A 13,857-nucleotide genomic window follows, 5' to 3' on the forward strand; every position below is an offset into this window, starting at 1 on the left:
TCTCTTTCTTATCATCTTATTTTTACTGTCTGCAGCACGGAATGTAGGGAGTAATCCAGAAATAACTCTTTAACCCCTCACCTCCAACCCCGGTCAGTTTTGCCTTTAAGTCCTCAATGCGAAGGAATGAGTATTTATCCAGCTGTGAAAAGCAGTTTACAGTTTGTTTCAATCCCTATAAAGGCAAGCTTCATAATCAGTATGACTGGTGTCTCTGAAACGTTCCAGAGATGTAGAGGAAAGGATAGCAAAGATGATTCTGGATAGGAGCGAAAGTAACAGGGTAGTTGTTATGGGGGTCGTTGACTTTCCAAATATTGATTGGAAACGCTATAGTTTGAGGACTTTAGATGGGTCAGTTTTTGTCCACTATGTACAGGAGGGTTTCCTGACACAATGTGTAGACAGGCCAACAAGAGGTGAGGCCACATTGGATTTGGTACTGGGTAATGAACCAGGCCAGGTGTTAGATTTGGTGGTAGGTGAGTACTTCAGTGATAGTGACCACAGTTTGGTTACATTTACTTTCGTGATTGAAAGGGATAGGTATATGCCCCAGGGCAAGAGTTATTGTTGGGAGAAGGGCAATGATAGAACATAGAACATTACAGCACAGTACAGGCCCTTCTGCCCTCTCTGTTGTGCCGACCTGTCATACCGATCTCAAGCCCATCTAAACTACACTATTCCATGTACGCCCATATGCTTATCCAATGACGACTTAAACGTACCTAAAGTTGGCGAATCTACTACCGTTGCAGGCAAAGTGTTCCATTCCCTTACTACTCTGAGTAAAGAAACTATCTCTGACATCTGCCCTATATCTTTCACCCCTCAATTTAAAGCTATGCCCCCTCGTGCTCGCTGTCACCATCCAAGGAAAAAGGCTCTCCCTATCCACCCTACCTAACCCTCTGATTATTTTTTATGTTTCAATTAAGTCACCTCTCAACCTTCTTCTCTCTCATGAAAACAGCCTCAAGTCCCTCAGCCTTTCCTCGTAAGACCTTCCCTCCATACCAGGCAATTATGAGGTGATTAGGCAAGACTTAGGATGCATAGGGTGAGGAAGGAAACTGCAGGGGCTGGGCACAATTGAAATGTGGAACTTGTTCAAGGAACAGCTACTGCGTGTCCTTGGTAAGTATGTACCTGTCAGGCAGGGAGGAAGTGGTCGAGTGAGGGAACCATGGTTTACTAAAGAAGTTGAATCTCTTGTCGAGGAAGAAGGAGACTTCTGTAAAGATGAGGCGTAAAGACTCAGTTAGGGTGCTTGAGAGTTGCAAGTTAGCCAGGAAGGACCTAAAGAGAGAGCTAAGAAGAGCCAGGAGTGGACATGAGAAATCTTTGGCAGGTAGGATCAAGGAAAACCCTAAAGCTTTCTGTAGGTATGTCAGGAATAAAAGAATGACTAGAGTAAGATTGGGGCTGCTTAGGGACAGTAGTGGGAAGTTGTGCGTGGAGTCCAAAGAGATAGGAGAGGTGCTAAATGAATATTTTTTCAGTATTCACACAAGAAAAAGACAATGTTGTCGAGGACAATACGGAGATACAGGCTATTAGACTAGACAGGATTGAAGTTTATAAGGAGGCGGTATTCGAAGTTCTGGAACGTGTGAAAATAGATAAGTCCCCTGGGCTGGATGGGATTTATCCTAGGATTCTCTGGGACGCTAGGGAGGAGATTGCAGAGCCTTTAGCTTTGATCTTTATGACAGGAGGATAGCAAATATTGTCCCCTTGTTCAAGGAGGGGAGTAGAGACGACCTTGGTTATTATAGACCAGTGAGTCTTACTTCGGTTGTGGGTAAAGTGTTGGAAAGGACTATAAGAGATAGGATTTATATTCATCTAGAAAGGAATAATTTAATGAGGGATAGTTAACATGCTTTTGTGAAGGGTAAGTCGTGTCTAACAAACCTTTCTGAGTTCTTTGAGAAGGTGACTAACCAGGTGGATGAGGGTAAAGTGGTTAATGTGGTGTACGTGGATTTCAGTAAAGCATTTGATAAGGTTCTCCACAGTAGGCTATTGAAGAAAATACGAAGGCATGGGATTGAGAGTGATTTAGCGGTTTCGATCAGAAATTGGCTAGCTGCAAGAAGACAGAGGGTGGTGGTTGATGGGAAATGTTCATCCTGGAGTTCAATTACAGGTGGTGTACCACAAGAATCTGTTTTGGGGCCGCCTGCGGTTTGTCATTTTTATAAATGATGTGGATGTAGAAGGATGGGTTAGTAAATTTGCGGATGACACCAAAGTTGGTGGAGTTGTAGATAGTGCTGAAGAATGTGACAGGTTACAGAGGGACATTGATAAGCTGGGGAGCTAGGCTGAGAGGTGGCAAATGGAGTTTAATGTGGAAAAATGTGAGGTGATTCACTTTGGAAGGAGTAACAGGAATACAGAGTACTGGGCTAATGGCAAGATTCTTGGTAGTGTGGACGAGCAGAGAGATCTCAGTGTCCATGCGCATAGATCCCTGAAAGTTGCCACCCAGGTTGATAGGGTTGTTAAGAAGGCATACGGTGTGTTAGGTTTTATTGGTAGAGGGATTGAGTTTCGGAGCCATCAGGTCATGTTGCCCGTGTGCAAAAATCTGGTGTGGCCGCACTTGAGTATTGTGTACAGTTCTGGTCGCCACATTATAGGAAGGATGTGGAAGCACTGGAAAGGGTGGAGAGGAGATTTACCAGGATGTTACCTGGTATGGAGGGAAGGTCTTATGAGGAAAGGCTGAGGGACTTGAGGCTATTTTCGTTAGAGAGAAGAAGGTTAAGAGGTGACTTCGTAGAGACCTACCAGATGATCAGAGGGTTAGATAGGGTGGACAGTGCAAGCCTTTTTCCTCGGATGTTGATGGCTAGCATGAGGGGACATAGCTTTAAATTGAAGAGCGATAGATATAGGATAGATGTCAGAGGTAGGTTCTTTACTCAGAGAGTAGTAAGGGCGTGGAATGCCCTGCCTGCAACAGTAGTAGACTCGCCAACTTTAAGGGCATTTAAATGGTTGTTGTATAAACATACGGATGATAATGGAATAGTGTAGGTTAGATGGACTTCAGATTGGATTCATAGGTTGGCGCAACATTGAGGGCTGAGGGCCTGTATTGCGCTGTTACGTTCTATGTGCTAAGCTGCCCATTCTGCAAACTATGCTGGTTTGATGATTCCTTCACTTTCAGGACTCCTGATTTCTGCCTATACTTTTGCACGCAAGGCCAATGTCACTGGGCAGCCTTGCAGCATTGTGGAATTGCTTCTTGGTCAACATGTAAGGTGGCCTTGGCCCCTTGATAGCCCCTAAACCTTCCTGGGAAAAAAAAAACTTGTGGTGACTATATTTAGCTAGAACTTCACTCAGGCAGCCATTTAATAATAGAAAAATGTTGAGCTAATCAAGTTTAATCTTTCTTACCCAGTTCTGTCCCTTCGAGCTTGGGCCCAAACCTCCTACAATCGGTGGTAGCTGAACCTGTTGCTTCTCATTAGGGATCGGAACCAAAGTTGCATCCTTAATCTACAGGAGTTCTCTGGTATAGGTTCTCAGCCTGGCCGAGGTGTTACACAATCTTAAGGGTTAGAGTTCAGAGCAAATTTTGGTAAAGTCTGGTTCCACAATCATGTATATAGCTGTGCCAATATCGACCTCCTTTGGAAGAGTAAGCAATGAACCAGATGTTTATTTTGATTGGTTCTGATTTGGATGTTGCTAAGCTGGTCCAAACTAATTGTTGGTAGACTTTCTAGGGTACCTCAGGGAAAGTTAGGTTTCTAATAACCGAGAAAACTGCGGACCCACATGCTGTCAGGAGAATTACTTGGTGTTTCTCGTCTGTTCTGGTGTCATTTGTTTGGAAAGAATAATGCATTGATTCCACATATTGGACTCAATCTTTGGCAGATTCGAACAAGTCAAGCCTCCCAATAGCAGCGTGATTCCAGAAAGCTAACCCTAATTCAAAGATGACTGTTGTGAGCGAATTTCTTTACGGCCATGTATTTCTCTCTTTGTCACTGAAGTAACTTCACAGAGGCTGGTATCCCATCACCAAGTCACCCTTTATTTATACACGCATAGTACAGGACAGTGACCCATCTAGATCGGAGCTGGCTCCTGGAATGAACAGAACCCTTGATATGTCTATTTAAATTTGTCAGCCAGGACTCCCTAATTGAACCAGGTTAACAGCCCCAATCATGGAACTCATATTCAGTGAGATCCACTTGACTGATCTCATTCCATTCACTGCAGAATGGATAAGGTTGTTAAAGCATTTGAGGTCCTTGGCTTTAAAAACAAGAAATTGTATTAATATTTATAAAAAATAACTGGTTAGGCCTCAGGAAGATTACTTTGTCCAATTCTGGATGCCGTACTTTCAGACAGATGTCAAGGCTTTGCAAGGAATTTAAAGGAGAAAGCTATCAGAAACTTTAATTAATTGGTGAGTCCAGAGAAGCTAGAATTATTCTTCTAAAAGCAGAGCAAAATTGAATGGTTTAAAAGAGTCATTCTAAATTATGAGGTCCTTTGATAAAATAGGTATGGAGAATTTTCTTCCACTTGCAGGAGAATTGATCAACCCAAAGATGTAATCTATTTGGTAAAAAGATCCGGTGGGAAAATGTGGTGAAGTTTCTTAATATGTTATTGGTTGTTTATGATCTGGAAAGCATTCACTGAAAAGGTGCTGGGAGCAGGTTCAAATATAATTTTAAAAGGACATACACATGAAAGGGAGAAATTTGAAGGGAGATGGGGGAAGCACAAAGGGACTATTTGATAATGCTTCCAAAAAAGACATGATGAAGGATTACCTTTTCCAATGTTGTATGATTTGTAATGGTAGATAAGTTCTCGTAAAAACATAATGTCATTCTAAATCATGTAATGTTCACTATTTTAACTTCATATTTATATGAAAGATTGGTCTAGTACACGGTGTTTACTTTTAACACTGTATTTGTATTTAAATCAATATGTACGTATACTTTGTGTTTGCAGATTATAAATACAGAACACTGGCCCAAGCATTTGATCAGAAAACAAGCATCGGGCTAGCCAGATGTCAAGATGTTGACTTACGGTTTTTTTTACATCCTCCTTCACCAAAAGTAATTGAGGTCAGTAAATGTATTCATGTTTTCTGCTATCTCGTGTCATTTTCAGCAAAATGATACTGTTTGTGTGAAGAGCAGTTGATTTAATTTGCATTTATATAGACTAGTAATGTTAGTGTGAAGTAGTATCAATTCACGCTGATGCTGCAGTTGAAGTGCCAGTCCAGAATTATTGATAACCAAAATTACAGTCACAAAGTGGAGTGAAGTTCCTTGTAGGAGGAAGTGGCAATGCTATTTCACCAGATCTAAATCTGGACTTTCTCTGACATTTTGTGTAAGTGCAAGCAAAGTTGCTTTACATGACGGTACCATAGTAGTATAAATGTACTCGAGATTTTTAAATACATGGTGTTTTTCACCAGTTTGCTGAATGAGGATGATGATGCTTTTGGGCAGCGAATAGTTAGAACATGGTGATACATGATTGACTTGCCAACATTTTGTATTAAATAAGGTATGTAATAATAAATTCTTAAACTTTGTGTAATATGGTCCATCATAAGATATGAAAATCTGTTTTATATTCTGATATTATTTTCTGTACTCACCGGCCTGTGACTTAATCTGAGTCGCTCCAGATCACAGACCTTGGCCAATAGCAGCAGAATTACACGTTGAGGGTCTTCACCATTGCTGATAATGGATCCCAGATGAAGATAACTGGGTTTGGCTCAGGCTGCAGCTTCATAGCAGAGGCAACACTGTGCAGTTCATGGTCATTGCTTTGACAATGAGGAAAATACTCTGATTTGTTTGCTGTCTTTCTATTCAACTGGCATGATTGAGGGGGATTTAAAGGCATGAGTCCACGGCTCAGGGAGAGAGATGAATATGTCAAGGGCAGTGCAATGTACCATCAATGTGAGTCACAATCTTGTCCTCTCTTGTGTGTTATGTGTCCTTCTCCACTGTGAAATCAATGGGAAAATCCTATGTAGAGGAATATTGAGGGATCAAACCCTTGGTTCCCACGGGCTTTGTGTTTTCTGCTCTACCTCATGCTGCATGTTCTGTGCTCCTTAACGTCTTCAGCCCATGCGTCAGCCATGCAAAAACCTTGGGATGTCAAGGATTTCTGAGTTGTCATAGTGAATGCACACCATGCACTCAGACAGTCTTCTATCTAATTTTACCTCTGTAACACATATGTTCACTCTGATACTGGTCTTTACTTATGTTCAATGCAGAGAGGTTGCTCAGCATTTTGAGAGTCTGTAGCTTGGTCCTTGTCCACATTGTGGAAGGTTGTGCAGGTCCAAAGACAGGTTTCACGAGCGTGTTAAGATTGCACAACAGACGACCATTTTTTGTATGCATGCATGTGGCATGCATATCTTTACTAACAACGAATAAGCCAATACATGTGTTTATTGAATTCCTCTGCCAGTTCCATTATAGTCATGTTTGCCAATTGAGAATATCAATTCTTACCATTCCTTGGAAGGAGAACTTTGCATCCTACGTAATCACAACCTAGAGGCGAACCCAAGGAAGTTATCATCAGATCAAATTGGGGTGGCGAGGTGGCTAGGTGGTTCAGTGGTTAGCACTGCAGCCTCACAGTACCAGGGACCCGGGTTCAATTCCAGCCTCGGGCATCTGTCTGTGCGGTGTTTGCACATTCTCCCCGTGTCTGCGTGGGTTTCCTCCGGGTGCTCCGGTTTCCTCCCACAGTCCAAAGATGTGCAGGCTAGGTGGATTGGCCATGCTAAATTGCCTGTAGTGTTCAGGGGTGTGTGGGTTGTGGGGATGATGGGTCTGGGTGGGATGCTCCAAGGGGCGGTGTGGACTTGCTGGGCTGAAGGGTCTGTCTCCACAGTGTAGGGAGTCTAATCTAATCTAAATGATCTGTTAGTTGAGAATGTGATGACAGTTAACAGTTGTCATACGCATCTCCAAAATGGTACTCCAGTAAGTCGTGACAAAGTTTGAGAGCTCTTGACCAAGATAGAATTTGAAACAGAGGTAATGAGGATTTGGGTGTAGTATTAATAAATAATACAGGTCAAGGACAACACAGATTCCCTGCTGCACTTAAGGCATGAACTGGAAGTGACAAAGGATTTCCTGCAAGTGGCAGGATTTTCCCTTTGGTTTTAAGAAAACATTCAAAACCCAGTTGGATTAACTTTATGGGCAAACTGGAGGGAGCATTGTTTGGCAGAGCTAGGAAAGTAGAGATAATTGATGTACTGACATCACACTTCAGGAAATACAAAAGAGGCTGAGTACTTTGGGTATTGACATCGTAGTAAAGCAGCTTCAGCATGAGCAGTGAATTAAAAAAAACGGGAGATGGAATTCCTAAGGGGCGAGAAGAGCAGAGAAAGATAAAGAAAGAAAAATGGAAATGAAAAGAATCAAAATGAGAAAATTAGAATCAGAAGTGCAAAGGAGAGATAAAGTGGGGCAGCACGGTGGCTCAGTGGTTAGTACTGCAGTGCCAGGGACCCAGATTCGATTCTAGCCTCGGGCAACTGTCTGTGCGGAGTTTGCACTTTCCTCCCGTGTCTGCGTGGGTTTCCTCCAGGTGCTCCGGTTTCCTCCCACAGTTCAAAGATGTGCAGGCTAGGTGGATCGGCCATGTTAAATTGCCCGTAGTGTTCTGGGGGGTGTCTGTGTTATAGGGGGATGGGTTTGGGTGCGTTGTTCCAAAGGGTAGTGTGGACTTGTTAGGCCGAAGGGCCTGCTTCTACACTAGGGAATCTAAATAGGGTTGACTGTAGACCTGTAGTCAAGGAGTACAGGAAGGAGCCTGACATAGGTATCCTTGTTATCCAGATGTTCCAGAGATGAGTATAGGGCCAAGGAGATGGTGTCTGCTGTGGTCCTCTTGTGATCGTAGGAAAATTGCAAGGCAGCCTGGAAGGCCAGAGTTGACATGAGTCATGACTAACTCTTGAAGCACTTAATAATTATGGAGGTCACAGCCATTGGTAGTAGTCTTTTGAAGTATGTCGCATGTGCTTTCTTTGATAATAGGATGATGGTGGTGGTCTTGAAGCATGAGGGAACTTAAGATCGTAGTAAGGAGAGGTTAAAGACGTCACTCGATACTCGTGCGTGCTGGTACGCACAGGATCTGAGTGTGTGGCTAGCAATTCCATCTGGGACGGTTGCTTTCCATGGGTTCACTTTCAAAAAGGCCGATCTGATATCTGCAGCGGTGACTGAGGGAGCAGGTGCAACCGAGGCTGTCAGGGCATGTGACACTGTTTCACTGATCTTCTGTTTGAAATGAGTGTAAAATGCACTGAGTGCATCAGAGAGGGGGTATATTTTTATCTGTTATTCTGTTCTGTTTCAATTTGTGGCCCGTTATGTCATGTAGGCCTTGCCACAAAGAGCAGGCATCTGGTTGGTTAGTTTGGCCCATAGTTTAATCTGGTATTGCCTCTTGGCATCATGGAGGTCATGTCTGGATTTCCTTTAAAGGCCAGGGTCATCTGATTTAAACAGCACACACCTGAGCTTCAGGAGGCAGTGGATCTCCTGGTCCGTTCATGGTTTCCGGTTGGGGAACATTTGAATTGATTTTTTTTTTAAGATTAGATTGGATGACGTTCCCTACAGTGTGGAAACAGGCCCTTCTGCCCAACCAGTCCACACCGCCCCTTGCAGCATCCCACCCAGATCCATCCCCCTATAACACACACATCCCTGAACACTATTGGCAATTTAGCATGGCCAATCCACCTAGCCTACACATCTTTTGACTGTGGGAGGAAACCAGAGCACCCGGAGGAAACCCATGCAGACACTGGGAGAGTGTGCAAACTCACCACAGGCAGTTGCCCGAGGCTGGAATTGAACCCAGGTCCCTGTTGCTGTGAGGCTGTGGTGCTAATCACTGAGCCACCATGCTGACTTCTTTGGCATGCAGGCCACTACACTCTTACTAATGAAGTCTGTGACAATGGTGGCATACTCATCTCGGTAGGCTATTGAGTTCTTCAAAATGGACCAGTTCACCGATTCTAAGCAGTCCCGCAGAAGGTCCTCTGATTCTATGTCCTTCATTGCTAGAGTGATGAAGTTTAAAAACAGGGAGGTTATGCTGCAGCTGTATAAGGTGCTGGTGAGGCTACACCTGGGGTACCGTGTACAGTTTTGGTCTCCTTTCTTGAGAAAAGATATATTAGCACTGGAGGGGGTACACTTGAGCTTCGCTAAATTGATTAGATTAGATTAGATTAAATTAGATTAGATTAGATTCCCGACGGTGTGGAAACAGGCCCTTCGGAGTTGAGAGGGTTGGTTTATGAGGAGAGACTGAGTAGAGATTGGGACTGTACTCATTGGAATTTAGAAGAATGAGGGGAGGTCTTGTTGAAATATATAAAATTAAGAAGGGAACTGATAAGATAGATAGAAGGGAGATTGTTTCTACCAGCGGGTGAAACCAGAACTGGGGAGCATAGCCTCAAAATAAGGCGGGGGCAGACTTAAGACTGAGTTGAGAAAGAACTTCATCCAAAGGGTGATGAATCTATAGGATTCCTTGCTAGCATTTGAGGCTATCTCCTTGAATATTTTCAAGGCAAAGATATATTTTTGAACAGTACAGGAATTAAGGGTTAAAGAATAGTACAGAGTCCCTAGAGTGTGGAAGCAGGCAATTTGGCCATCAACTCCACACCAATCCACTGAAGAGCATCTCACTTAGACCCGGCTCTACTCTGTAACCCTGCATTCCCCATTGCTAATCCATCTTTAACCTGCACATCTTCCTTTTTTTGTGTTTTTATATAATTTGTTCGAGTGGAGTCCTTGGCCCAACCATCTTTATTTGCACCAATGCCGTTCCTCTCATCACAATGGGGATGTTTTTTGATTGCACAATTTTGAGCACTGTCTATGACTCCTCAGACACTGAAATAGTCCATGTCCAAATCCAGCATGATCTGGACAACATGCAGGCTTGGGCTGATAAGTGCCAAGCAATGACTGTCTCGAGCAAGAGGGAACACTACTATTGCCCCTTGATATTCAATGACATTGCCATTGCTGAAACCCCCAATATCAATATCTTGGGGCATACCATTGACTTGAAACTGAATTGGACTTGCCATGTTAGTACTGTTTGTAAACGAACAGGTCTAAGGTCAGCAAATAACTTACCTCTTGATTGTCTAAAGCCTGTCCCACTATTGTTGGGGTGAGATGGAATACTCCAACTTAGCTGAATGAATGCAGCTCCAACAACACTTGAAAAGTTCACACCATCCAAAACAGAGCAGCCTGCTTGTTTGGCACCGCATGCACAAATATTCACTGTTTCTATTACCAATCCATAGCAAAGCAGTATTACCATATAAAAGATGCACTGCAGAAATTCACCAAAACTACTTTGCCCCTTCCGAATGTTTTTTGCCACCTCAATATGTTCACTTATTATTTCATCAAACATGCAATCTGGAGAACCCAGGCTCACTTCAATTACATTTTTTCATTTTTGAATACTTGGCTAAACTTGGCTATTGGTTTTCATATTTACAGCTTGCTTTCTTTCATGCTCTAATTTCTGTCATTTTTTTTTTTGAACCATTCTTTGCTGTTTATTAAATTCTATCCAATCTTCTAAGTCACCACTAATTTTCCTAGATTTGTACTTTTACTTTCAAAGTGATACTACCTTTACTTTGGTTAGTGACGGACTTGCAATTTTTTATTCTGTTAATTTCTAAAATCACCTCCATTTCAGTTGCCACAGTGGAAGTTACTGGATGGCCATCCCTGTTCACTATCTTTCCTTGGAATTAGTTTGAACTCCAAGAAATGGATTGAGTGAAGGAGATGAATTGCAACATTTGCGATTGATGGGTGTAAGATGACAGCAAGGTGAATGTATGTCAGTGTTGGCTATTCAGATGAAGTCATGAGGTCATGTGTTGAGAGTGAGCAACAATTGAAGTGTAAAATATGTTGGCCTGATGTGTGGTCTAGAATTGGATGGTGAGAGAGACAGAGTGTGGAGTTGACATTTGAACATGGGATGTCATTCAATGTAGTCATGACATATTTAAGCTTCTCGTGACATTGAACCCAAATGTGGACAGCCATGTTTCTCCAGCTTTTTTCTTGGCTACTTCTAGCAATTTGACTTACGAGGCCAGCCTGTTCCTCTTTTTGGCATGAATTAATACTTCTCTTGGAACATAGACAGCCTATAAGTGAACTCCAGGAAAGTATTAGAGTACCACTGGTGAGGGGATGCCTTCTTACATTTCAACATGCATGCATCCCCAGTGGCAGACTGGGAATGAAGCCAGTCTGACTATGCGTACAACTGACCATCTATCTATTTGCCCCCATCATGTTGTGAGGAGATTGAATGTGCAAACTCTGTGTGCATAGACTCAGCTTGTGAACCTGGAGGCGATGTATAATTTTCCAAACTTTTTGTCAGTGAGTAGCTGTCCAGGCAATTAATTGTGTTTATATAAAGCATATCCTGTTCTGGTGTTTATTTCCTGTGTGTAGAACTCCTGCATTGAAGATGAGCTCAGAAATCTGCTGGCAGCTCTACCACAATCTGAAGTGGATCAGTGTGTGCAATACTTTACTTCTCTTGCTCTACGAGAAAGTAATCAGTCTTTATCAGCACAAAGGGTGAGTGTCGGCGATCCAATTCTATGCTAATTCTTTTGCAATATACTGAAAAATTTATCAGTTCTAGACGATTTTTTTGAGGTGATAACTAAAGTCGACAAACAAGACATCTCTAACGGCAAACAGTTACACCACACCTGTAGGGTTTCCAAAATCCTTCCATTAACATTAAATAATACTAGAAATCCCTAACAGGTGGGTCTAATGATTTTAAGCTTTGTAATGCAGATTGAAAGAAGATCTTTCAGTTCCAACGTGGCGTTTGTAGTATTCTTGCCTCTGAGCCAGAAGTACATCGATACCAAGATCCATTCATCACTTGAAACATACTAGGCAGAAAGTACTGTGCAAATACTATATTGTCAAAAGTACTGTTGAACAATTGCTTGTTGTCTACTATTGTATTTTGTTGTGCCTTTCAATATCTTAGCTAGAACAATCTAAAGTTAACTCATCTGACCTGCTGTTTCCTCGGCTCCCTGCGTCATCCTCTGCATCAAATAGTTATCCAGTTTTTGAGAAAGTGAAATTATTTCTTCTTAACTACTGTCTGTGACAAAGCGTCCAAAATGCATCACCTCTCTGTATTAAAGTTTTCCTAACTTGCCTGCTCCTCAGTAATCATAATAAATTGATGCTCCTTGATCATTGACTCCTCAACCAAAGAAGCCTGTTTATTTCCTAATTACCCAAACAAAACATGTGTTATAATCTCATGTTGGGTCTCCTCTTAACTTTCAATAGAAAAAAATCCCAGTATTTTGAATCTCTTTACAATTATAGTTTGCCATTTCAGTTTGGGACCCTTCTTCAGAAATGGGGAGCGGGAAGGGAGCTGGGAAATAAGTAGAGAGGAGGGGTGTGGCTGGGGAAGATAGGTGGGATAGTGATAGGTGAGTGCAGGTAGGCAGTGGTTGGGAGTGGTCAGTGAGGTGGGAGGAGCGGACAGTTGGGTGAGAAGACGGACAGGTTGTGTCAGGTCAAGGAGGTTGGAATGAGGGGGAGGCTGAGACATGGGATGAGGCCTTGGGATGGGGACATTTTAGAACTGGTGAAATTCCATGTTAGGCTGTAGGCTGTCGAGGCTGATATAAATTGTTGCTCCTCCAGTTTGCAGATGGTGTCATTGTGACACTGGAGGAAGCCCAGGATGGACATGTCAACCAGGGAGTGGGAAGGGAAGTTGAAATGTTTGGTGACCAGAAGGTGGTGGTGTTTGTCACGTACAGAGCACAGATACTCGACAAAACGGTCTCCAAGTCTATGCTTGGTCTCACCGATGTTAGACTGATGTTTGCTTTCTGCCTTGAATAGAAGTGATGGGAACTGTGGGGGCAGGTTTAGCACTCTCTGCAGTTACAGGGAAAGGTGCTGGGTTAGTGGGAAGTGTGGAGCGGACAAGAGAATCGTGGAGAGAGCGACACTAGAAGAGGCAGATAGTAGTGGGGAGGGAAATATGTCTTTGGTTGTGGGGTCAAGATTCTAGGTGGCAGAAATGGCGGAGAATGATACGTAGGATGTGAAGGTTGATAAGGTGATATGTGACAACTGGGGGATTCTGTCTTTGATAATATGTAAAGCTGGATAAACACAGCAGGCCGAGCAGGAAAGTTGACATTACGGATTGAGACCCTTCTTCAGAAAACCTGTCAGGATTCTGTCTTTATTTTGGTTGGGGAGAGAGGATGTGAAGACTGAAGTGCAGGAAAATGCATTGATGACTGCATGGGTGCTGCCTTCGTGCTCCCACAAGGACCTTGAGCTGTTCATCAACTTTACTGTTACCTTTCACTGCACTCTCAAATTCACCTGAACCATCTCCAATAACTCCCTCTCCTCCTTGGATCTCTCCGTCTCCATCTCTGGTGACTGCCTTGAAACTGACATCTATTCCAAGACCACTGACTCCCACAGCCACCTGGACTACACCTCCTCTCACCTGCCCTGTTGCAAGAATGTCATCCTCTACTCTCAATTCCTGTGCCTCCACTGCATCTGCTCCCAAGGTGAGGTGTCCACTTCTGTATGTCCCAGATGTCCTTCTAATACAAGGACCGTAACGTCCCCCCCTCTAGTGATCAAAAATGCCCTCAACCATATCTCTTGCATTTCCCAC

The 13,857-nt window shown here is 43.0% G+C and overlaps 1 protein-coding gene across 2 annotated transcripts in view; it reads left to right on the forward strand.

Moving 5' to 3' along the window:
- serac1 (serine active site containing 1) overlaps positions 1-13,857 on the forward strand; it is a 266,772-nt gene that overhangs the window by 82,892 nt on the left and 170,023 nt on the right. For both annotated transcript variants that reach the window (XM_048536593.2, XM_048536595.2), the window contains exons 6-7: positions 5,011-5,129; positions 11,613-11,741. In XM_048536593.2, coding sequence (XP_048392550.1) covers positions 5,011-5,129; positions 11,613-11,741 — 248 coding nt within the window. The remainder of the gene's footprint in view (positions 1-5,010; positions 5,130-11,612; positions 11,742-13,857) is intronic.

Source organism: Stegostoma tigrinum, chromosome 9 (genome assembly GCF_030684315.1).
Source record: "Stegostoma tigrinum isolate sSteTig4 chromosome 9, sSteTig4.hap1, whole genome shotgun sequence".
Taxonomy (NCBI): Eukaryota; Metazoa; Chordata; class Chondrichthyes; order Orectolobiformes; family Stegostomatidae; genus Stegostoma; species Stegostoma tigrinum.